Here is a 26,386-nt window from a genome sequence, read left to right as displayed (position 1 = left end):
ACATTTTACAGCAATATAAATGAAAACCTAAATGAAATAAACAATTCTATAAAAAGTAATGAATTACCAAAATTGGTTGAAGGAAAGGTAGGAAACCTGAAAAGACTAATAACCATACAAAGTATTGAAATGGTAATCAAAGGTCAACCCCACCCTCCAAAGATATACTATGATCAAAGAGTTTTACTAGTGAAGTTCTACCAAACTGTCCAGGAATAGATAATTCCATCTGTTGTTCAAAGTGAACAGAGAAAAAAGATAGCAGTTCATTTTATGAGGCTATTACAACGCTGATACCAACATTTTGTAAGGATATCACGAAAAAAATCTGTAACTTAATATCACTTCAATCAAGGAAGCAAAAATCCCACATTAAGTATGCTTTAAAAAATAAGCAATGCCAAGCATGATCAAGAAGAGGTTATAGTAGTAGGAATGGTAGGATGCTTTAACATTAGAAAAACCTAGCAATATCATTTATTGAGCTAACCAATTAAAGAATAAAACCATACGGTCATCTGAAAAGATGCACAAAAAGCATTTAATAAAATTTCAACTCCTGTTCTTGATTTTAAAACATATACATACAACACGTATACACATACTCAATAAACTGAACACAGATAGGAATTTCTGCTGGAAGCACATATTACTAGAAAATCCAATAAAATCGATTGGCACTATTTGAACCAATCTGAGAGTTCAGCAGGGTGACTAAATACACAAGATTAACAGTAAAATCAATACCTTCTCTACACATCAGCAGTAACTAATTAGAAAATATAATGGAAAAAAGAAATACATATAATAGTTCCAAATATATTCTAGGAATAAAACAACCAAAAAAAATAAATAAATAAACCAGACCTTTATGAGGAAATCTATAAAACTTTATTCAAAGACATTATTTAAAATCTCAGACTCTTACTGTATGTCTCCTTACAAACACTTAAGAAAAACTGCGTTTTTAAAAACCATGTTCTTTGAAACAATAATGTCATTTAAGAATGGGGAAAACCCAAATCAAATCATACTGGTGGTTTTCCTCATCTTACCCGCCTCCCTTACCTTTAGATTGTAAACTTCTTGAGGGAAAAGATCTTGTTTGTCGCGTTCCTCACTCTGTCCCCCCATCCAATACCTTTCACAATTCTCAGCACGGATTTGGCCCCTTACAGTTGTAAAACATCGAAGAACCTGAAGCACTTGCTGGTCCTCTTCCTCTCTACCTATTTTGATGGATGTTACGCAATAATATACGGAAATTACTCCAAGCCTTCCACGTGACAAGACCTCCTCACCTGTGACCTCTCTTCCCCCCCCCCCCCCGCCCCCATGGCCGCACGAGGGGGAATCTTACCATCTCTGGCGGTTTTTCTCCTGGCGAGGCCAATGCGCCTGCGCACCATGCCCTGATTGGCTGAGAGCTACGGACCTGCGCGCGCAGACCTTCTCCTCGGTTACTAAGAGCGTGAGCCGGACGAGGGCGGCTGAGTGTGGTACTGTCTCTGGCCCGCTTCGAGGCCTGTACCGCACTCACCATGCCTAACCGCAGGGCCAGTCGCAATTCCTACTATTTCTTCGTGCAGGAGAAGATCCCCGAACTACGGCGGAGAGGCCTGCCCGTGGCTCGCGTCACTGATGCCATCCCCTACTGTTCCAGTGACTGGGCGGTAAGGCTGGAGGCCGGTGAGCCCGGGGTCGGGCAGTTGAGCAAACGGGAGGGAAAGAAGACTCGAGGAGGCCAGTGACCCCTGGGCCCCTGCTGGAGGGGGAGGAACATCCCCCACCCCCCCGCCCGCCCGCCCGTCCGTCCGTCCGTCCGTCCGCGGCTCAGGGCAACCGACGCCGCTTCCGCCTCCCTGTAATGTGCAGGCATCTACAGGCGGGGCCCTGGGCAGTAGGTCCTCACTGCTGCGGCTTGTCTCCCTCTTCTATCTCCTCAAGCTCCTGAGGGAGGAGGAAAAGAAGAAATATGCAGAAATGGCTCGAGAGTGGAGGGCTGCCCAGGGGAAGGACTCTGGGCCTTCGGAGAAGCAGGTAAAGTTAGCCAGAGAAGAGCAGTCACCTTCCTGGCACATAGGCATGCTCAGTAAATGCTGGATGAGTGAATGGGTGAATGTCAGTGGTACACGACTGGGTGATTTGGGTGAGTGCAAAGAAGAGTTTTTCATTTTTTTCCTCATGTCAGAGAATGCCTGCTAAAAAATAGCAGGCTCCGGTACTAGGGCACACCTTGGTATCATTTGATGGTGAAGGCCAGGGAAAATTCCATTAGGAAACCTGCACCCAGTAGACCGTGATCAGCAAAGGGAGCGTTGATATTTAGGGTTTGTACTAGATGACCTCTAAGAGTCTCTTTCAACTCCTTTATGATTTAAGAACGCTTTTTCAAATGTTTAAAAGTAGTTTGGTCCACTCTCTCTTTTTGAATGACACCTGGAACGAGGCCAGTTCCTGTGTTTAAAGTATGGAAATAACAAGATTTGTGGATGTTGGTGAATGTTTGTGTCTTACAGGTAAGAGTTGTATAAAGTTTATTTGGGTTAAGTTCTGTGTAGCAGAATGTTAAAGCACTAAATAAAATTTGTTGCTGATTCATATCAAGAAAAGGCAAGGTAATTGTGGAATTTCCCCCCTCCCTCTGTGTTCTTCCCATTCTTACATAGCAAAAATTCTGTTCTTATTATAAACTGTTAATATTGGATTGAAATTCGAGAGAGTTTTGCTTGTTTTAAGATTGAGAGATTTTTATTTTATGGCTTTATGTTTGAGTAGAAGCTCTAATCAGTTGAATTTGTACTTGTGAGCCATAATTTTTTTTTTTTCTTCTAACTACAGTGTCTTAAGACATCTCCCCTCAAAATGAAAGCTGTGTTGTATGTATACGTCATTGAGACTTGGAGCCAGCACAATCTGGTTTTTATTTTGAGTGAAGAACAAATAATATTAGAGTACTTTGGGAAATGATTTTTTTTAAAATAAATTTATTTATTTATTTATTTATTTATTTATTTTTGGCTGCATTGGGTCTTCATTGCTGTGCACGGGCTTCCTCTAGTTGTGGTGAGCAGGACCTACTCTTTGTTGTGGTGCACGGGCTTCCCATTGCGGTGGCTTCTCTTGTTGCAGAGCACAGGCTCTAGGCACGTGGGCTTCAGTAGTTGTGGCTCGTGGGCTCTAGAGCACACGCTCAGTAGTTGTGGCGCACAGGCTTAGTTGCTCTGTGGCATGTGGGATCTTCCCGGACCAGGGCTCGAACCCGTGTCCCCTGCATTGGCAGGCGGATTCTTAACCACTGCGCCACCAGGGAAGTCCTGGGAAATGATATTTTTTTAGCTACTGGACAGGCATGTATTGTGTGACCCAATAGGATTAGTTTAGATTATCAGTAGTGGGCAAATGGCTTTCAGCAGTAATTGGAGTGGTTATTTACCACTCAGCCTTTTGATACAAAATATTTATAGATTTTTGCCATTGTTTGCCTTTGGGTGTTGGTTTTATTGATGATTATTTATTTATATACTCATTGGGTTTATTGGCCTGGAGAGGTTACCAAAGTAAGCTGTGGGTTGTTTTGCAGTTATTTTGCTGAATTTAAATATATGGTATAAAGTGCGCAGCGAGAGTTCAAGTATGTGGTCAATGATTACCTTTTTCTTTAGAAACCTGTTTCCACCCCACTGAGGAGGCCAGGCATGCTTGTACCAAAGCAGAATGTTTCACCCCTGGATATGTCAAGCTTGTCTCTAAAAAGTGATCAAGGTAGAGTAATCCTAAACTGTTTGCTTAGATAAATTTGGATGCTTAAAAATACTATGATATATTGATCAGTAAACATGTGTTCTGTTCATTTTGATTCTGCACTTCAAAGTAATTGACTACAGGTGTTTGAACATGATGGCACTAAAGTTGTAAAAGATCGGGTAATGTGCATTCGTTGAAGTAACACTGGAGAATTTTTTTTTTTTTTTTGGCAAAAATCTGGTCTCTTGTTTTCTACCACTTCATATGTTATTAAACGTACTTTTTGGACTTAAGTGTTTATAGCTAGACACTAACATACACTTGTTATAAAGGTAAAGATAAATTGAGCTAGCCTAGATAAAAACATAGCTAATCAGAGTCCTTGCTATTCCTTCTGGCTGTTTTTTATTAAATGTGTTCTTTGTTAAAAATTTAATCTTTAGCAGTCATAAGTGTGGCCAATCCTGGTAAATAAGACCTCCTTACATTCTCACATTTCTTTCTTCCTTTAGAGAATTTATAAGTGGTCTTGTGTATATTGGTAAAAAGTAAAGAGTGAACTAAATTGTCCATAGTTTATATCAGAGTTTTTCTACACTGATTGTACTTGGTTTTATTTCCCTAGCCCTTATATTTTTTGAGTATGGGTCACAGCTTTTCTTAAGTCATTCCTGAGATTCAGGGCTTATGTACAGCTAAATTATGTAGAGCTGGCTGCAAGTTTGAATAATTTTGTTCCTTCATGCACAGAGTGGTTACTACTTTAATCCTTGATAAGTGTAATTATAAAAATTGATTAATTTACCTGGTATAGCTGATTTATTTTCTCTTTTCCAGCTCATTTAGGGATATAGGAACACAAGGAGAAAGGTTCTAAAACTTTTGGTTTTGTCAAAGGGGTAAATGCGAAATGCTCATCTGTTCGTGTTGTCTTTTTATTATTTTTTTTAAAGCTCTCCTTGGAGGCATTTTTTATTTTTTGAATATTTTTAGCCATGGCGAGCTACCTCCTCACTGTGAACAGCGCTTCCTCCCTTGTGAAATAGGCTGTGTTAAATATTCTCTCCAAGAAGGTATTATGGCAGATTTCCACAGCTTTATAAATCCTGGTAAGTGGCCAGTTAGAGTAGATGCTAGATCTTTAAAAGTTATGTTTTTTATATTGACCTTATTTGATAATAGTGTTTTTATTAAAAGCTGTTGTGTAGGTAAGTTCTTAAAATGTAACACAGGACTTCATAATAATTGGATGAAAAACTATTAAGAACTAAGTGTTGACACAGAGTTTTTGGTTTAGTCTTTTAACCTCAAGTAAGCATTAGAGTTGGGTGGATAGAATGCTTGAAAAATGTGTAGCCTGCTATTTGCTTATTTGCGGTCTTACATCTTAGAAATTTCTGAAAGCTTCTTAAACCTTTGCTCTTTTCTTTCTTTACCCCATCCTTCACCTCCACAGTCACTAGTTTTTAACTTGCTATTGCCTTATAACCTTGAGCAAAGTACTTATCCTTTCTGAACCTATTAGCTCATCTATAAATTGGGGATAATGCCTATTGGAGGCCTGTTCTAAGGAATACATGAGAAGGTATGGAAATAGCCTAGTATTTAATAGGCTCTCGGGTATTCTCACTATTTTTTCTTCCTACTACTCCACCCCATCAAAAGCAATTAGTAATGAAGACATAGGATTTGATTCAATTCCTAAGTTGGTAGATAGTAGTTAAGGGAGCACTATACCTTTAAAGGTAAGTGGGAGGAATGTGTAGGGAGAAGAGTAAAGGAGAAGAGGTTGGGAAAAGAAGAATTTCATCTTCAGTTTTATCAATTGCTTTAAAATTCATTAGGACAGTCCTGTACTTTTCCTTGTTTTCAGATAACAAGAAAAATTTTCCTACTTACACTTAGGAGAGTTGCTGCTTAGGACATGTCAAAAAACTACTTTTTTCTGTACGGGTGTAAAACATTAAAAAATAGAATTTGGAGACTTTTTCCCTCCGAGAAATACGTAAATACCTTGCTATATCAAGGGCCTCATGAATCCCTGTGGCCTGTTCGTGGACCCCTGGCTAACATTCCTTTAGCACAAGTTTTCTTTACCTAGTATTTCTTTCTCTGTGAGGAATAACTTGCTTTTTAAAGTAGCTTAGACAATATACCAAGATTCTTTGATAGTCATAATACCTTTGGTTAGGAAAAAAACTCCTCTATGAGGGTTTAATCGTCTGTAATTTTACATAGCAGTAACAAGAACCTATGTTATGATTTGGTTATCCTGTGGAATATTACTGTAGCACAACCAGAGAGTTTCCAGATTTCTGCTTCTCTCAGTAAAATATTTTGTATTACAGGTGAAATTCCACGAGGATTTCGGTTTCATTGTCAGGCTGCAAGTAAGTATAAAGTAATGGGGTAGAATATAGGCATTGAGTACGTGCGTACCTGGTTAAGATGTTGCTTTAAACAGACACATGAAACATTGATTGGGGGGAAGAATAACCTAAATTATTGTCGGAGAATCTTCATAGAAGTGGTAGATGGTGTATGTAATCCTTAAAAACTTTAAAATTATAGAGAATGAAAGGATAATATCTTTTTCCCTTTATGGAGATTGTGTTTTTATTTTCTTCTTTTTTCTGCTTATATCCTTTGGCTTGAAGATCAGCGGCTTTTACTGGCCAGGTGCATAGGTAGGTCTTTTAACAGGTATCAGGTTACCTAGATTTAGGGCCATTCCCAGGAATATCCATTCAAAATTAAGGGATAAAAAGTTGATACTTCAAAACATAACAGAATGTTAAACAGCAAAACAGCTATGAATTAATTTTTCAGATGAGGAAAACGGGTTTCTATTTTAAGTATTTTGCAACCAAAGGATGTGACTGTGTATATCTAAGCTCTTGTACTCTTTTCTAGAAACTAGATTTTAACCAGTTTCTTATTTGATTAAAATGAAAATCATGATAATAAGTTTGCTTTTTAAGTTTTATGCAAAATGTCAGGTTTTTTTCTTAAAAATGTAGGCAATTAGCCGGTAGAAGGGTTTGAAATTAGAAATAAGTTTTTCAAATCTGCCATAACAAGCAGCTGTTTTGTAATACTTATAATATTGTTCTTTATAAATGAAGAGAATATTTTAGACTCATTTTTGGTTATGTCCTTTGAGTTTTTTCCAGTCTTAGTGAAAAATATGTACTAGTCCTTTTTTGTTTGCCTGGGATCAGGGCTGTAGGCCTTGGAACAAGGAGTTTAAGGCAATTTTTTTTAGTAAGTTTGTAGCTTTGAATGAAAAAAATTATAGAATAAAAATTCTGTTGTAACTTTGAGGTGTGAACCTAGCTAATCTCAAGTGTTAACATTGTCTGAGGTTATTTGACGAAATAGGTAGTGGTAAAAACCAAAAATAGAAACTTAGCTGGTGAATTAATTTCACATTTTTACTTAAGTTCTTTTTCTGGGTTGTTCATCTCATGAGTGCATTGGAATCCCTATGTACCAGAACACTCATTTGTGAGAATGTCCCTTTACTGTTTATTTTGTTTCTGATTAAATTTTTAAAAAAATCATTTTTAAAGGCTTATTTTTACAGTCTTTCCAAATTAACTGATTAACAGAAAGTGTGGTTCTTTTTTTTCTAACATCTTTATTGGAGTATAATTGCTTTACAATGGTGTGTTAGTTTCTGATTTATAGCAAAGTGAATCAGCTATACATATACATATATCCCCATATCTCCTTCCTCTTGTGTCTCCCTCCCACCCTCCCTATCCCACCCCTCTAGGTGGTCACAAAGCACCGAGCTGATCTCCCTGTGCTATGTGGCTGCTTCCCACTAGCTATCTATTTTACATTTGGTAGTGTATATATGTCCATGCCACTCTCTCACTTTGTCCCAGCTTCCCCTTCCCCTTCCCCATGTCCTCAAGTCCATTCTCTACATCTATGTCTTTATTCCTGTCCTGCTAGGTTCTTCAGAACCTTTTTTTTTTTTTTTAGATTCCATATATATGTTTTAGCATACGGTATTTGTTTTTCTCTTTCTGACTTCGCTCTGTATGACAGACTCTAGGTCCATCCACCTCACTACAAATAATTTCATTTCTTTTTATGGCTGAGTTATATTCCATTGTATATATGCGCCACATCTTCTTTATCCGTTCATCTGTCGATGGATACTTAGGTTGCTTCCATGTCCTGGCTATTGTAAATAGAGCTGCAATGAACATTGTGGTACATGACTCTTTTTGAATTATGGTTTTCTAAGGGTATATGCCCAGTAGTGGGATTGCTGGGTCGTATGATAGTTCTATTTTTAGTTTTTTAAGGAACCTCCATACTGTTCTCCATAGTGGCTGTATCAATTTACATTCCCACCAAAAGTGCAAGAGGGTTCCCTTTTCTCCACACCCTCTCCAGCATTTACTGTTTGTAGATTTTTTGATGATGGCCATTCTGACTGGTGTGAGGTGATACCTCATTGTAGTTTTGATTTGCATTTCTCTAATGGTTAGTGATGTTGAGCATCCTCCCATTTACCATTGGAACAAAAAGAATAAAATGCCTAGGAATAAACCTACCTAAGGAGACAAAAGACCTGTATGCAGAAAACTATAAGACATTGACGAAAGAAATTAAGGATGATACAAACAGATGGAGAGACATACCATGTTCTTGGATTGGAAGAATCAACACTGTGAAAATGACTATACTACCTAAAGCAATCTACAGATTCAGTGCAATCCCTATCAAACTACCAATGGCATTTTTCACAGAACTAGAACAAAAAATTTCACAATTTGTATAGAAAGCGTGCTTCTTAGAAACAAACCTATTAAGGAGTCTAGGAATGTTTTCTTGAGTTTTTTTTCAGACTAATTAAAACTGAGCACAATGTTTTTCATTCAGGAAACCTAAGATCCTTGGAGCTCACCAATATAAGCGTGTCTTAAATTGCCAATTTGATAACCCTGAGAAATGTGCCAATTAAATAAGACAAATGAGTGTATTAGAGTGACAGTTATGTCGACATAATAACTAAAAATGCCCAGGCTAGTGTAATCAAACTGATATTTAGGAAAAGACCGTGTTTCATACAGTAACACACTGAAGCAAGTTTACATGTGGTTACAATTTGATTAGAAGTTAAGGAATGTGCATGTAGATGTTTCAAATGCTCCTGTGCTATCTGGCCTTTTAAGAAGTACGTACAAGTGAAATCAAGTGAAGGCTTCATGGGCATTATGGTTTAGCACATAATATCGCAGAATTTCAAGATTGGAAGAGATTTTGATACAGACTTCCCCCCTAAGCAGTATGTTCCTCTGAAGGGGAGTGTAGGTTCTGTATGTGTGTGTTGGAGTGGGGAGCAGGTAGGAGGTTTGGGCCCATCTCATGCTCCTACACTTCCCCAGAGGAACTCTGCTTCTATCTATTTCACTAATTAATGACTTTTGAGAGAGAAGCTCTGCTTTAAAAGGAGCAAAGCCTTAGAAACTGCTTTCAGCTTCCTGTACAAAAGGTCTATCAGCTTTTAAAATGAAGCTTCATACACACACAAAAAAATCATAACATTCACTTAAGGTGGAAAGAATATTAATGATCAGCAGTGCACCTGCTGGTCAGTCAGCTGAAGAAATAGCACATTGCTGTTATCATTGAAGACCCCTGTATTTTTCCCTGATTTCATCCTCCCTCTTAAGAGAACCACTGTTCTGAATTTTGTGTTATTTCCTTTGTTTTATAAATAATTTTATGATAAATACATATTTAAATGGTGTATTTAATTCTGCTTGAACTTTTATATAACATATTGTATATATTTCTTTACTTGTGTTTTTTTAACTCAACAATGTCTTTTCCCCATTTCTCCATTGGATTGTTTTTCATCTTTATTGGTTTATGGAAGTTTATAATATGTTTTTATTGATTGTTTTAATTGTGTGCAGATACCTATTTGCAGTTTGTGCCTTGCATTTTTTTACTCTTTATGGTGTATTTTAATGAACAAGTTTTTATTTTTAGTTCAGTAAATGTATCTTTTCCGTCATGGTTGTGGGGTTTTTTGGTCTTATTTAAGATTTCCCTTCTACTTGAAGGCCATGAAGATATATTTATTTTCTTCTATAGTTCCAAGTTCTTATTCCACCTGGAATTGACTTATGTATGATGTGAGTAGAGATTCAGTTCTGTTTTTTTCACATGTGGATAATCAGTTGTCTCAGCATAATTTATTGAATAATCAATTTTTTCCCCATATGTAGTGCCACCTGTGTCATATCACGTTTCATTTTATGCATGAGTCTTTCTGATATCTTCTGTTCTATCGACCTGCTTGTTTTTTGGTGCCCATGTCATATGTTAAACACGATATTTTGATCATATTTACTTGACTTTGTTCCTTTGGAATATTATGGTTATTATTTTTGCTTTTCCACGTACAATTCAGAATCAGTTTATCATGCTTCACAAAAAGCTTGTTGAGATTTAGAATCTCAGGATTTGGAATCACAGGATTCTAATCTCAGGATTTGGGTTTTTTTAAGGGGGTGTTTATATATTTTTATTTTTTTAAATTTTTAGTTTTTATGCAATTTTAAAGATTACTTTCCACTTACAGATACTACAGAATATTGGCTATATTCTCCATGTTGTACAATACATTCTTGATCCTGTCTTACACCCAATACTTTGTACCTCCCACTCCCCCACCCCTATACTGCACCTCTCCCATTGGTAGCCACTGGTTTGTTCTTTATATGTGTGAGTTTGCTTCTTTTATGCTATATTCGCTAGTTTGTTTTTTTAGATCCACATATAAGCGATGTCATGCAGTATTGATCTCTCTCTGTCTGGCTTCTTCACTTAGCATAGTGCCCTCCAATTCCATCCACGTTGCTGCACATGGCAGAATTGTGTTCTTTTCTGTGGCTGAGTAGTAGTCCTATGCATATATATACACCACAGCTGCTTCTTTAGTTTTTATTTTATAGTGGAATATAGTTGATTTACAACATTGTGTTAGTTTCAGGTATACAGAAAACTGATTTAGTTATACATATGTCTATTCTTTTTCAGATTCTTTTCCCATATAGGTTATTACAGAGTATTGAGTAGAGTTCCCTGTGCTATACAGTAGGTCCTTGTTAATTATCAATTTTATGTATAGTAGCATGTATATGTTAATCCCAAACTCCTAATTTATCCCTCCCCCCACCTTTCCCCTTTGGTAACCATAAATTTGTTTTCTAAGTCTATGAATCTTTTTGTAAGTAAGTTCATTTGTATCATTTTTCTTTTTTAGATTCAACATATAAGCAATATCATATGATATTTGTCTTTGGCTTACTTCACTTAATATAATAATCTCTAGGTCCATCCATGGTGCTGCAAATGGCATTATATTATTCTTTTTTATGGCTGAGTAATATTCCATTGTATATGTGTACCACATCTTATCCATTGCTCTTTCGATGGATATTTAGGTTGCTTCCATGTCTTGGCTATTTGAAATAGTGCTGCAATGAATATTGGGGTGCATGTGTCTTTTTGAATTATGGTTTTCTCTGGATATATGCCTGGGAGTGCGATTGCTGGATCATATGGCAGCTCTATTTTTAGTTTTTTAAGGAACCTCCATACTCTTCTCCATAATGGTTTTACCAATTTACATTCCCACCAACAGTGCAGGAGGGTTCCCTTTTCTCCACACCCTCTCCAGCATTTATTGTTTGTAAACTTTTTGATGATGGCCATTCTGACCAGTGTGAAGTGATAACTCACTGTAGTTTTGATTTACATTTCTCTAATAATTAGTGATGTTGAGCATCTTTTCACGTGCTTTTAGGCCATCTGTATGTCTTCTTCGGAGAAATACATCTTTAGGCCTTCTACCCATTTTTTTTTAACATCTTTATTGGAGTATAATTGCTTTACAATGGTGTGTTAGTTTCTGCTTTATAACAAAGTGAATCAGTTATACATATACATATGTTCCCATACCTCTTCCCTCTTGCGTCTCCCTCCCTCCCACCCTCCCCATCCCACCCCTCTAGGTGGTCACAAACCACCGAGCTGATCTCCCTGTGCTATGCGGCTGCTTCCCACTAGCTATTTTACGTTTGGTAGTGTATATATGTCCATGCCACTCTCTCACTTTGTCACAGCTTACCCTTCCCCCTCCCCATATCCTCAAGTCCATTCTCTAGTAGGTCTGTGTCTTTATTCCCGTCTTACCCCTAGGTTCTTCATGACCTTTTTTTTTTTTTTCTTAGATTCCATATATATGTGTTAGCATGCGGTATTTGTTTTTCTCTTTCTGACTTACTTCACGCTGTATGACAGACTCTAGGTCCATCCACCTCACTACAAATAACTCAATTTCGTTTCTTTTTATGGCTGAGTAATATTCCATTGTATATATGTGCCACATCTTCTTTATCCATTCATCTGTCGATGCACACTTAGGTTGCTTCCATGTCCTGACTATTGTAAATAGAGCTGCAATGAACATTTTGGTACATAACTCTTTTTGAATTATGGTTTTCTCAGGGTATATGCCCAGTAGTGGGATTGCTGGGTCGTATGGTAGTTCTATTTTTAGTTTTTTAAGGAACCTCCATACTGTTCTCCATAGTGGCTGTATCAATTTACATTCCCACCAGCAGTGCAAGAGTGTTCCCTTTTCTCCACACCCTCTCCAGCATTTATTGTTTCTAGATTTTTTGATGATGGCCATTCTGACTGGCGTGAGATGATATCTCATTGTAGTTTTGATTTGCATTTCTCTAATTAATGATGTTGAGCATTCTTTCATGTGTTTGTTGGCAATCTGTATATCTTCTTTGGAGAAATGTCTATTTAGGTCTTCTGCCCATTTTTGGATTGGGTTGTTTGTTTTTTTGTTATTGAGCTGCATGAGCTGCTTGTAAATTTTGGAGATTAATCCTTTGTCAGTTGCTTCATTTGCAAATATTTTCTCCCATTCTGAGGGTTGTCTTTTGGTCTTGTTTATGGTTTCCTTTGCTGTGCAAAAGCTTTTAAGTTTCATTAGGTCCCATTTGTTTATTTTTGTTTTTATTTCCATTTCTCTAGGAGGTGGGTCAAAAAGGATCTCGCTGTGATTTATGTCATAGAGCGTTCTGCCTATGTTTTCCTCTAAGAGTTTGATAGTGTCGGGCCTTACATTTAGGTCTTTAATCCATTTTGAGTTTTTTTTTGTGTATGGTGTTAGGGAGTGTTCTAATTTCATACTTTTACATATACCTGTCCAGTTTTCCCAGCATCACTTATTGAAGAGGCTGTCTTTTCTCCACTGTATATTCTTGCCTCCTTTATCAAAGATAAGGTGTCCATATGTGCGTGGGTTTATCTCTGGGCTTTCTATCCTGTTCCATTGATCTATAAGTCTGTCTTTTTGCCAGCATCATAGTGTCTTGATGACTATAGCTTTGTAGTATAGTCTGAAGTCAGGGAGCCTGATTCCTCCAGCTCTGTTTTTCTTTCTCAAGATTGCTTTGGCTATTCAGGGTCTTTTGTGTTTCTGTACAAATTTTAAATCTTTTGTTCTAGATCTGCTGTTGGTAATTTGATAGGGATTGCACTGAATCTGTAGACTACCTTTGGTAGTATAGTCATTTTGACAATATTGATTCTTCCAGTCCAAGAACACAGTATATCTTTCCATCTGTTTGTTTTTCATCTTGGATTTCTTTCATCAATGTCTTATAGTTTTCAGAGTACAGGTCTTTTGCCTCCTTAGGTAGATTTATTCTAGGTATTTTATTCTTTTTGATGTAATGGTAAATGGGGTTGTTTCCTTAATTTCACTTTCTGATCTTTTGTTGTTAGTGTATAGAAATGCAAAAGATTTTGTGTATTAATTTTGTATCCTGCAACTTTACCGAATTGATGAGCACTAGTAGTTTTCTCATAGCATCTTTAGGATTTCCTATGTATAGTATCATGTCATCTGTGAACAGTGACAGTTGTACTACTTCTTCTCCAATTTGGATTCCTTTCTTTTTCTTCTCTGATTGCTGTGACTAGGACTTCCAAATTATGTTGAATAAAAGTGGGGAGAGTCGACCTCCTTGTCTTGTACCTGATCTTAGAGGAAACGCTTTCATGTTTTCACCGTTGAGTATGATGTTGGGTTTGTTATGTTCCCTCTATGCCCACTTGCTGGAGAGTTTTTATCATAAATGGTGTTGGATTTTGTTAGAAGTTTTTTCTGCATCTATTGAGATGATCATGTGGTTTTTCTTCTTCAGTTTGTTAATGTGGTGTATCACACTGATTGATTTGTGGATATTGAAAAATCCTTGCATCCCTGGGATAAATCCCACTTGATCATGGTGTATTATCTTTTTAATGTATTGTTGGATTTGGTTTGCTGGTATTTTGTTGAGGATTTTTGCGTCTATTTTCATCAGTGATGTTGGCCTGTAATTTCCTTTTTTTGTGGTATCTTTGTCTGGTTTTGGTATCAGGGTGATGGTGGCCTCATAGAATATGTTTGGAAGTATGCCTTCCCCTGCCATTTTTTGGAAGAGTTTCAGAAGGATAGGTGTTAACTCTTCCCTAAATGTTTGATAGAATTCACCTGTGAAGCCATCAGGTCCTGGACTTTTGTTTGTTGTGAGTTTTTAAATCAGTTTCAATTTCAATACTTGTGATTGGTCTGTTCATATTTTCTATTTTTCCTAGTTCAGTTTTGGGAGCTTGTACCTTTCTAAGAATTTGTCCCTTTCTTCTAGGTTGTCCATTTTATTGGCATACACTTGGTTGTAGTAGTCTCTTATGATCTTTTGTATTTCTTTGGTGTCTGTTGTAACTTCTTTTTCCTTTCTAATTTTATTGATTTGAGCCCTCTCCCTTTTTTTCTTTTTGAGTCTGGCTAAAGGCTTATCAATTTTGTTTACCTTTTCAAAGAACCAGCTTTTGGTTTCATTGATCTTTTCTGTTGTTTGCTTTGTCTCTCTTTCATTTATTTCTGCTCTCATCTTTATGATTTCTTTCCTTCTGCTAACTTTAGGTTTTGTTTGTTCTTTTTCCTTTAGTTGCTTTAGGTATAAGGTTGGGTTATTTATTTGAGATTTTTCTTGTTTCCTGATGTAAGATTGTATTACTGTCAACTTACCTCTTAGAACTGCTTTTGCTGAGTCCCGTAGGTTTTGGATAGTCATGCTTTCATTTTCATTTGCCTCTAGGTATACTTTGATTTCCTCTTTGATTTCTTCAGTGATCCATTGGTTGTTTAGTAGCATATTGCTTAGCCTCTGATTGTTTTTGGTTTTTACAGTTTTTTTTCTTGTAGTTGATTTTTTTAAATATCCTAGTGTTATGGTTGGAAAAGATGCTTGATATGATTTCAGTTTTCTTAACTTTACCCAAGCTTGCTTTGTGGCCCAGAACGTGATCTATCCTGGAGAATGTTCCATGTGCACTTGAGAAGAATGAGTATAGTGCTGCTTTTGGATGGAATGCTCTATAAACATCAATTAAGTCTATCTGGTCTAATGTGTCATTTAAGACCTGTGTTTCCTTACTGATTTTCAGTCTGGATAATCTATTCATAGATTTAAGTGGGGAGTTAAAGTTCCTCACTCTTAATTGTGTTACTGTCGATTTCTTCTTTTATGGCTGTTAGCATTTGCCTTATGTATCAAAGCACTCCTGTGTTGGCTGCATATATATTTATAATTGTTAAATCTTCTTGGATTGATCCTTTGATCATTATGTAGTGTCCTGCTTTGTCTCTTGTAACAGTCTTTATTTTGAAGTCTATTTTGTCTGATACGAGTATTGTTACTCCAGCTTTCCTTTGATTTCCTTTTGCATGGAATACCTTTTTCCATCCTCTCACCACTTTCAGTCTGTATGTGTCCCTAGATCCTAATTGGGTCTCTTGTAGACAATATATATATAGGTCTTGTTTTTATATCCATTCAGCCAGGGTGTGTCTTTTGGTTGGAACATTTGATCCATTTACATTTAAGGTAATTACCCATATGTATGGTCTTATTGCCATTTTGTTAGTTGTTTTGGATTTGTTTCTGTAGGTCTTTTTTCTAACCTTTCTCTTTTGTTCTCTTGTGATTTGATGACTCTTTAGTGTTGTGTTTGATTTTTTCTTTTTTGTGTAAATATCTATTGTAGATTTTTGGTTTGAGGTTACCATGAGGTTTTGATATAGCAGTCTATATACATACAAGATTGTTTTAAGCTGCTGATCTCTCAGTTTCAAATGCAGTTCCAGTGTCCTGCGTTTGTACTCTCCTCATGTCAGGATTGCTAGTTTTGATACCATATTTGTAGGTGGATGATTTCCTACCTTTATTGTATATATACCTTTACTGGTGAGATTACCCATTTGTAATTTTCTTGTTTCTGGAAGTGGTCTTTTCCGCCTAGAGAAGTTCCTTTAGCATTTGTTGTACAGCAGGTTTGGTGGTGCTGAATTCTGTCAACTTTTGCTTGTCTGTAAAGCTTTTGATTTCTATGTCAAATCTGAATGAGAACCTTGCTGGGTAGAGTATTTTTGGTTGTAGGTTTTTCCCCTTTCATCACTTTAAGTATATTATGTCACTCCCTTCTGGCTTGCAGAGTTTCAGCTGAACAATCAGATGATAACCTTATGGGGATTTTCTTGTATGTTATTTGTTGCTTTTCCCTTGTTGCTTTTAAATTTTTGTCTTTAATTTTTGTAAAATTGGTTAATATGTCTCGGCACATTCCTCCTTGGATTTATGCTATATGGTACTCTCTGCACTTCCTGGACTTGGGTGACTGTTCCCTTTCCCATGTTAGGGAATTCTTCAGCTACTGTCTCTTCAAATGTTTTCTCAGGTCCTTTCTCTCTCTCTTCTTCTGGGACCCCAATCACGTGAATGTTTATGCATTTAATGTTGTCCCAGAGGTCTCTTAAACTGTTTTCATTTCTTTTCATTCTTTTTTTCTTTATTCTGTTCCATGGCATTGATTTCTACCATTCTGTCTTCCAGCTCACTTACCTATTATTCTGCCTCATTTATTCTGCTGTTGATTCTTCCCAGTATATTTTTCATTTCAGTTATTTTATTGTTCCACTCTGTTTGTTCTTTATATTTTCTAGCTCTTTGTTGAACATTTCTTCTGTCTTCTTGGTCTGTGTCTCCATTCTTTTTCTGAGATCTTGGATCATTTTTACTATCATTACACTCAATTCTTTTTCAGGTAGATTGCCTATCTCCACTTCACTTAGTTGTTCTTCTGGAGTTTTTATCTTGTTCCTTCGTCTAGAACATATTCTTCTACCATCTCATTTTGTCTAACTTTCTGTGTTTACGGCCCCATAGGCTTCAGGTTTGTGGTTCCTCTTCTGGTGTCTTCCCTGTGGTAGTGAGGCTAGTCTAAGAGTCTTGTGCAGGCTTCCTGGTGGGAGGGATTGGTGCCTGTCCACTGGTGTGTGGAGCTGGGTCTTGTCCCTCTGGTGGGCAGGGCTGTGTCAAGGGGTGTGTTTAGAGGCAGCTCTGGGCTCAGGAAGACTTTAAGCAGCTTGTCTGCTGATGGGTGGAGTTGTGTTCCTGCCCTGTTAGTTCTTTTGGCCTGAGGCATCCCAGCACTGGAGCCTTCAGACTGTTGGGTGGGGCCAGATCTTGGTGTCAGAACGGTGGCCTCCAGGACAGCTCACACCAATGAGCACTCCCCAGCACCTCTGCCACCAGCGCCCTTGTTCCTGCAGTGAGCCACAGCTGCCCCCACCTCCCCAGGAGATCCTCCAAGACCAGCAGGTAGGTCAGGCCCAGGCTCCTATGAAGTCGCTGCTTTTTGCCCTGGGTCCTGGTGCACATGATACCTTGTGTGCGCCCTCCAAGAGTGGAGTTTCTGCTTCCCCCAGCTCTGTGGAGCTCCTGTGATCAAGCCCTGCTAGCCTTCAAAGCCAAATGCTCTGGAGCTCCTTCTCCCAATATCAGACCCCCAGACTGAGGAGCCTGACGTGAGGCTCAGAACTCTCATTCCTGTGGGAGAACCTCTGCAATATCATTATTTTCCAGTTTGTGCTTCACCCACCTGGCAGGTACGGGATTTGATTATATCGTGAATACACCCCTCCTTCCATCTAGTTGTGGCTTCCTCTTTGTCTTTGGAAGTAGAATATTTTTTTCTGATCGGTTCCAGTCCTTTGTTGCTGGTTGTTCAGCATTTAGTTATGATTTTTGGTGTTTTTGTGGGAGGAGGTGAGCTCAGGTCCCTCTACTTTGCCATCTTGTCCTCTGTCCAGAGAAACTAATCTCAGTATTTTGAATCATCTTTAAATCTTTTGATCATTTTGCGGAGAACTGACAGCTTCATGATATTGATTCTTTATGTTAATATGGGGCTACTCTTTTATTTTTCAGATGTGTAGTCATTTGTAATAAAGTCTTATAATTTTCTCCAGAATCTTAATGTTATTAGTTATAGCTTATCAATTTTCTTGCTATTATACAGGATAGCTCAAAATTATATTTTCTTTTTTTTTTTTTTTTTTTTTTTAAAGATTTATTTTTTTATTGATTGATTGATTGATGGATTGATTGCTATGTTGGGTCTTCGTTTCTGTGCTAGGGCTTTCTCCAGTTGCGGCAAGCGGGGGCCACTCTTCATCGCGGTGCGCGGGCCTCTCACCATCGTGGCCTCTCCCGCCGCGGAGCACAGGCTCCAGATGCGCAGGCTCAGCAGTTGTGGCCCACGGGCCCAGTTGCTCCGCGGCATGTGGGATCTTCCCAGACCAGGGCGCGAACCCGTGTCCCCTGCATTAGCAGGCAGACTCTCAACCGCTGCGCCACCAGGGAAGCCCCAAAATTATATTTTCTAATTGTTTACTTTTGTGTTTTGGTTTTATCCCATCTTTGCCAAACTCTTGTTTTTTTAACAGATTTCCTTAAATCTGTGAAATGACTCTTCTAATCTGTATCTTTTACTTAAAAAATTTAAAACTTGTTCTGTCTTAGTGTGCTGGTTATGAGCTCTAGTTTTTGATCTTTCACCAATGAGTGTTCTGTTTGCTGTAGTGTTCTTTTCTCTTTTTCTTAGTTTTGGTATGTATTCTTTATTAGGATAAAGAAATTCCCTTCCGCTTCCGGTTTCACTAGAGATATCAGTTGCACATTTTAATGAATACTCTTTCTGGATCTCAGATGATTTGTGTCTCTTGTCTGTATAGTGATTTGCTAATCATAAACCAACCTTACATTTCAGGAACAAATACAACATCATCACTGTATGACTCTTAAATAAATTGCTGGATTTGGTTTGCTAGTATTTTGTTTTAGGATTTGTGCATTCGTGTTAAAGCCTGAGGTTAATCTTAACCAGTTTTATTATCAAGGCTATTTTGCCATCCTAAAATGGGTTGAGGAATGTGTTTTCAATTTTTGAGTTTACATTTGGTTCTTTTTTATGGTTCTGTTGAAGTTATCAGTATTTTTTCCATTTCCTTGAACATAATAAGCCTCATTATTTTAAAGTTTTTTGTCTGATAACCCTATTACAGGGATCTTTTTTTTGGATGTATTTTTATAGTCTGTTGGTTATCTTGATGTTCAGTCAAGTTTTCAGTTGTCTTATTATATCTGGTCATTTTTGAGTGCTGAACAGTACATATGAAAACTTGTTGCTCCTCTCCAAAGATTTATGATTGTTTCTGGCAGAAATCTGGAGTAACTATCCATCTCAGGTTGCTTTAATCTAATTTCAGATATTGAGATAATTTAAAATTGGGTTCAGACTTATGAGAGTCAGTCTCTGTCTAGTTGGTCTTTACTTAAAAAAAAGAGGAGGAAGGTGGACATATTACCACCAAAGAATCATCAGTAAAATTTATAATTGACTTCACAGCATAAATAGTGGAGGCCAGAAGACAGTTGAATATTTTTTAATTTATAAATTTTTATATATACACAGGTAATATTGGAGTAATATTTTTAATTCTTCATAGCTCTAGATCTGTTGAAAATTTCTCAGTTTCTCAGCCTTTATATCTCTCCTCTTCTAGAGTTGATAAATGCCCAAATTACCAACAAACTCAAGTGCCAGATTCAGCTCTCCAGGATTTCATCCTTTCTAAGATTTTGGGCCCATAATTCCTCACTACATTTATATCTCTGCAGTGCCTTCAAGCAGGCATTTCATATGTTCAGCTTTCCCTAGTCAGTCATTATCAGAAATTGAACTCTTGTTGCATTTTTTTTTGGCTGTACATTGCAGCTTGTGGGATCTTAGTTCCCTGACTAGGAATCGAACCTAGGGCGCCAGCAGTGAAAATGCCAAGTCCTAACCACTGGACCACCAGGGAGTTCTGAGCATTCTTTTTTATAGTTTCCAGTTTTATGCTGAAATTCATAATTTGATTATGAATTTTTAAAATTGATTATGATTAGTTAAAATCTGTGTCCAGTAACTTCAGCATCTGGACTACCTTTGGATCTCTATTAACTTTGTTTTGGTTCTCATTTTTTTTCTTTGTTTACCTGGTTATTCACATAGACTATTTGGGAAAAAATGATTTAATGAGGTTTATAGTGATGTTTTCTTCCTCCAGAGAGGATTTATGTTTCCTTTTTCTAGACACCTGGGGTCTCACAAACCAGGCCCCCAAAGCTGTCAGAAGCACACTCTCAGCCATTAAACTTCCTCTTCTGGAATTAGCAAATGACTCCAGGGGGAACACTGCCCCCAGAGCTAGACTCACCTCTCTGGATTTTATAGTATTTTGCATCTTGATCTAATAATTCCTTGCTACTGAAGGTGCTCTTGACATCCTAAATTTTTGTGGGAAGTTTGGTCTGAATTACTTGGTCCATATTTTACCTGAAGTAGAAGTATTCATCGTACAGTCTTTCAAAAAGCAGTCATTACTATCAAGGTCTCCAGCCTTATTAATAAACCAGATTCATGAAAGGCCACATAGGAATAGTGAAAACACTATATAGGCTCTTTCACTTAACAAACCTCGGTTTGAGTCCTGACTGCACTGTTCACCAGCTATTAACTTACTGCTAACTTCTGTGTTTCTCAGTTATCTCTTCTCTAATATGTGTATATTAGCTACCTCATGAGATTATGGGATAAAATATGTAAAGTACCTAACCATAAGCAGGCTTGGTACAAGTGCTTAAATATGAGTTATCCACTGCTCCCTTCCTGTACCCTTCTATACCTACTCCATAATATTTGTCTCAGTCAGATTTTTAACTCCTACCTACTTTTTATTTCCTTCAGGTGATTCTAGTCACAAGATTCCTATTTCAAACTTTGAATTTGGGCATGACCAAGCAATTGTGTTACAAAACCTTTATAGATTCATTCATCCACATCCAGGGAACTGGCCACCTGTCTACTGCAAGGTAATTTCAACGTAAGAATTTCTTTTAAGTCATTACTTAGAAACCAAAAGATCCATGAAAGATACCCAAAGAAATAACTTTTGCCTCTGTATCAGCTGTGTGTTAAAATATACATGTTCGTTCTTATTTTGAATATAATTAGGTATAATGCTTTTTCTTCTAAATCTCTCTGGTATTGGAGGGATTTTGAAGACTGCAAAAACTGAATGTATTTCAGCTTCGGTCGATCTCATGTTTTTAGTTCCTCCTTCTGAAATATCTTCAATTGTTTTTACTCTGAAGGATGGATTTCTAGTCTGTACACCTATCCTCGCCTCCTAGGCAAGAGAATTGTTTGTTCAAAATTGTTTTTGTAGCAGTCCCTTGATCTTCTTTTTGTAATCTTTATTATTTGTTTTGTCTAAGTTCTTCTAGGCTAGGTGTCATAGAATTGGGTTTTAACCTTACTGTTTATTAGTGTCACCATGAACACAAATCACCTTATTTATCTTTTTCTGAACATTGGTTTCTTCATTTGCTTACCCTAAGTCTCACTTGCTGTTCATAAAGTATATTAACATTGCTTTATGAACGTAACTGGTTATTATTAGCAGTATTTTCTAGAATATGTTGCTCTGTTTTACAGTTCTTGTTTAGTTGTCACAGACTCTTCAGTCTCTCCCTTCTCACCATCCTTACCCCTCCTCCCTCCCCTTCCCCCAGTTTGAAAGGACCACATTAATTAAAAGTAACAGAAGATAGGAGAAAATAAGTAAATTTTTTTTCCCTTCTGCAGTCTGATGATAGAGCCAGAGTCAACTGGTGTTTGAAGCATATGGAGAAGTCATCAGGTAAGTTAAACTGGGTCACTGCTCAAATGCATTTTAATATCTGTGTTTCCATCTTGATGTACATGTTCTGTGTACCTAAACTTACTAATTGTATGTGTGTTTCTGTTTACCAATGGAAGGAATCAGGCAAGATCTAGAACTTCTCACTGTAGAGGATCTTGTAGTAGGGATCTACCAGCAAAAGTTTCTCAAGGAGCCCTCTAAGACCTGGGTTCGGAGCCTCCTAGATGTGGCCATGTGGGATTATTCTAGCAACACAAGGTATTTATAGTGATTTTGTGATAGTGATGCTAACTTTTTTCTGAACTGAAAAAATATGGTATGATTAGTTTTTGCCTTTTTAAACAATATTTTCCTATGAAACTTTGGAATCATTGTATTTCCTTGAATATAAGATTTAATTGATTGTAAGGTACATTGTTACTTCGTCTATCAATAAAAACAAAAAACTACCAAATAAACTGACAGTGCTTTATCACTTAGAATTTCTGTACTGATGAAAGAATATTTTGTATTTATTTGTATAGACATTTTATTACATAGAATTCTTGTAGTTATAAGAAATAAAGATGTGAAATAAATTGGAAGTTTTTTTTATTTTGAAATAATTTTAGGCTTACAGAAAAGTTGCAAGACTCTAGTACAGGGAAGTTGTATATACCATTCTCAGATTCTCTAATTGTTAATATTTTTATATATTTATAACTTTTTCTCTAAATATATATACACTGTTTCTTTTTCTCAGCCTCTTGAGAGCAAGTTGCTATCATGATGCCTTTTCACCCCTGAGTATCAATGTGTTGTTCCTAAGAACAAGATCATGTATATTGCCACAATACAGTTATCAAAACAGGATATTGCCATTGATACAGTACTACTGTCTAATCTAAAAGCTATATTCATATTTTGCTAATTGTTCTAATAATGTCTTCTATAGCCAAAAAAAAAAAAAAAAATACTTTAGGATCCAAGCCAGGACGACATGTTGCATTTAGTTATTATGTCTCTTTAGGCTCCTTTAATCTGGAATAGTTCCTTAGTCTTTGACTTTCATGATTTTGACCTTTTTGAAGAGTACAGGCCAGTTACTTTGCAAAATGTTTCTCAGTTTGAGTTTGCCTATATTTCCACATGGTTAGATTAAGGTTATATATTTTTAGCAGGAGTACCACAAAAGTGATCTGTCTTCTCAGTGTGTCATATCTGGAGGCATCTGATGTCAGTCTCATTATTGACAACTTTGATCATTTGCTTAAGATAGTGTCTGCCAAATTTCTCTATTGAAAAGTTACTCTTTTTTACCTTATAATTAATATTCTGTTGGGAGATTCTTTGAGATTTGGTAGATAATCTATTCCTCAGATTTTAATCTGCTAGTTTTAGCATCCATTGATGATTTTTGCCTGGGTCAGTTATTACTGTATTTGTGAATGATGGTTTTCTAATCTGATTTTTGCTTCTACATTTATTAGTTAGCATTCTACTGTAAGGAGCTTTTCCTCTTTGCTGACTTTTTTTTCATTTATTTATGAGTATGGACTCATGTATTCCTATATCTTATTCAGTGGGCCATAATCTCTTACTAACTTATTTTTATGCTCAGATTGTTTCCTTTGTGGCCAGTGGAAGTCCCTTCAAAGCAGTGGTCTCTTTGTTTGGGTTTTGTTGTTGTTGTTGTTTTTTACATTGCTGCCTCATTCTTTGAGTGCTTCTTTGCTTTCCAGCTCCATATATTTCAGGTTCATCTTGTACTTTTCCCTGCTTCAGCTTTGAATTAGCCATTTCTCCAAGGAGCCTTGATTCCTTTTAGAGGAAGAGTGTGCATTTAGGAGATAGAATCTGGGTGCTGGGTGTTCATTCCTATTAGACTGTCATTGATTCTAGTTCCCCTTAGTGGAAAGAGCTAGCAAATATATGTGTATACATACCTTTCATAAACATTTTTATGCACCTAGGCTCACCTGCCTGCTCCTTCCTCTCTCTCTCCCTCTGTCTTTATCTCACCATGAGTTCGTGCTGAACCTACAATTCCAATTTAAAACCATAGAGTTTTCCAGTTTTCCATTTTTGTATTGCCCTTCTGAGTGGAAAAACCTGGTGCTCAACATTTTTGTTTGTCCAGTCCTAGAATGCATTAAGTTGTTTTAGTATTAAGTGATACCACTATTTTAAAAAAGGCATATTAACAGTTTAGAATCTTCTTTCAGTTGTTTTAGTCTGAAAGTAGTCAAAATACTTTGTTCAGAAGTTATTGGAGTTGGTTCTTTTTTTCTCCTTCAGTGTGGTTAAATTATTCATTTGAAATATAGTTAAGTCTGTTTGCTTGTTTTATTCCATTTTTGGTTTTGCCCATCTTTGTTGATTATATTTTGAATGTGGAATGTATTAGCATAGTTCAAACAAAGTATATTCAGAAGTATCACTCTTCAGTCTAGCTCCGTAAAGTTCCTTGGATTGCATTAACTTTATAAATTAACTTGGAAAACTGAAATCTTTATATAATGTTGAATTCTGTCCAAAGGCAAGAGGTGTCTTCCCATTGTTCAGATCTACCTTTGGGTCTTTCAAGTCGGTTTTAAAATTTTTCTCACACAGATTGTGCCTGTCTGGGACTGGTGAATTTTTGGGGGGCAGTTCCCACAAAAATTTCTCTGTTTCTTCTATGAAAATTGAATTGATTATGCTTTCTAACTTTAATGGGATCAATTTTGGTAATCTGTAATTCCTTAGGAAATTATGCATTTTATATACGTTTCCAAATTTGTTTAAAATTAAGTCTGCAAACTAAGTAGTCTTTTATAATTTTTAAAATTTCTTGTTTCACTGGTTATTTATCTCATTGTTTCTTATATACTTGTGCTTCTACTTTTTTCCCCTAAATCATGCTAGCGTAGTGCACTGTCTATTTTTTTCAAAACAACAGTTTATTAGATCTGCTAATTTTCTATTCTCCTCCTCATTCATTTCTGCTTTTATATTCTTGATACTTTGTGGTTCTTTTTTTTAGATTTTTGGGCTCGGTATTTAGTTAATTTGGGGGTTTTTTTTTTATTGGTAAGTGTTTAGTACAGTGAATTTTCTCTTAAACATGTCTTGCAGTGCATCCCATAAGTTGTTGACATAGTATTTTGTCCTTTTTTTAAAAAATTCTGTAGTTTCAGCTCTCTTTAACCCAGGAGTTAATATGAGGCTTTTAAATGTCCATATGGAAAGCCTTTTTGGTTTTTGTTAGTAAATTCTAGTGTCTTTGCATTGTGATCAAAGTATTGTTTATAATATTTCTATCTTACGGAAGTTACTAGTGTTTTGCAGTTTTTTGCTAACTAAATATATAATCAATTTTTGTGAATGTTTTGTGGGTATGTGAGAAGAATATGTGTTTATCAGGGTGCAACATTTGACAAGTATCCGTAAGCTCTACACTATTATGTTTAAATTGCTTTATCTCTTTATATTTTGTCTACTTGATCTGTGTTATATTGAGAGTGCTGTGAAGTCTCATTACTACTGTTTCCGTGTATGTCTCATTATATCTCCTATAGCTATAAGTGGCTGTTGTGTTATTTGATGCCTTTACAGAAAAAGTTTGCTGAATCTTGATCTAGTAGATTGATCAAGGGCTCTTGGGAATGGCAGTAACTCTGTTCTTGCATGTTGAAAATTTTTTCCGTTGGTTTACATTTTATTTCCTTGAGTTTCTAGAAAGTACAGCTGCATTGCTGTATTGCTTTATGTTGCTTTTTAGAAGTTTGTTCATTTAATTCTCTTGATCTTTTAAGTTATTTTGATCTTTTTGCCTGGAGACCTTAAGAATGGTTTTTCATCTTTAAAGTCTAATAGTTTTCCTGGAATGTTTCTCTGAGTATATTACTGCAGGTCAGTCTTCCCAGGTGTTTGGCAGGCCCTTTTAGTATGCAGAATCAGGTCTACTTTCTGGAGATTTTTCTTAGATTGTAGTTTAATATTCTATTCCATTTAATTTTTCTTAAAGGTGTCCAATATATGTATGATTGGTCTTCTTTACCTTTCATTATGGTGACTTTTTCTGACCCTTGTTTCTTCTTTCTTTAGTCTCTTATTCTCATGGTAGTTTTCTGTTTTCTTCAGTTTCCCTTATTAACTTCTCATTTGAATCTGTTCTTCCTTAGGCAGTTTGTAATTCAGTTCTTTTCCTATATGATTTTTATTTCTTTCCTGAGTTTTGTCAACTCTTTTCTTCTTTCTGTTCTTAGTTTTGAGTTTCTTATTCAGGCCATGTTTTCGTATCTTCAAAATTTTTGTTTAAGGATATTTAATTCATATATTAATAACAATATAGAGTGCTATGTTATAGTGTTGTTTTATAGTTTTCGTCTTCTTCATGGTTTTTTTCAGGGGTTGGGGATGGGGAGAGTTACCAGCTATAGTGATTCTCATTTTCTGTTTACCTCTTGCAGTGGCTTTCTG

At 36.6% G+C, this 26,386-nt stretch overlaps 1 protein-coding gene across 1 annotated transcript in view; it reads left to right on the top strand.

Moving 5' to 3' along the window:
- Window positions 1-1,541: 1,541 nt before the first annotated feature.
- MAEL (maelstrom spermatogenic transposon silencer) overlaps window positions 1,542-26,386 on the top strand; it is a gene marked incomplete at its 5' end in the record, with an annotated part of 43,436 nt that continues 18,591 nt past the window's right edge. The window contains 8 exons of the mRNA XM_082438468.1: window positions 1,542-1,673; window positions 1,948-2,040; window positions 3,666-3,765; window positions 4,701-4,856; window positions 6,096-6,137; window positions 20,986-21,110; window positions 21,886-21,940; window positions 22,060-22,201. Of these exons, the coding sequence (XP_082294594.1) occupies window positions 1,542-1,673; window positions 1,948-2,040; window positions 3,666-3,765; window positions 4,701-4,856; window positions 6,096-6,137; window positions 20,986-21,110; window positions 21,886-21,940; window positions 22,060-22,201 (845 nt within the window). The remainder of the gene's footprint in view (window positions 1,674-1,947; window positions 2,041-3,665; window positions 3,766-4,700; window positions 4,857-6,095; window positions 6,138-20,985; window positions 21,111-21,885; window positions 21,941-22,059; window positions 22,202-26,386) is intronic.

Source organism: Balaenoptera physalus (assembly GCF_965194825.1).
Source record: "Balaenoptera physalus genome assembly, chromosome: 1".
Classification (NCBI taxonomy): domain Eukaryota; kingdom Metazoa; phylum Chordata; class Mammalia; order Artiodactyla; family Balaenopteridae; genus Balaenoptera; species Balaenoptera physalus.
This window is presented reverse-complemented; position numbering and strand designations above follow the sequence as displayed.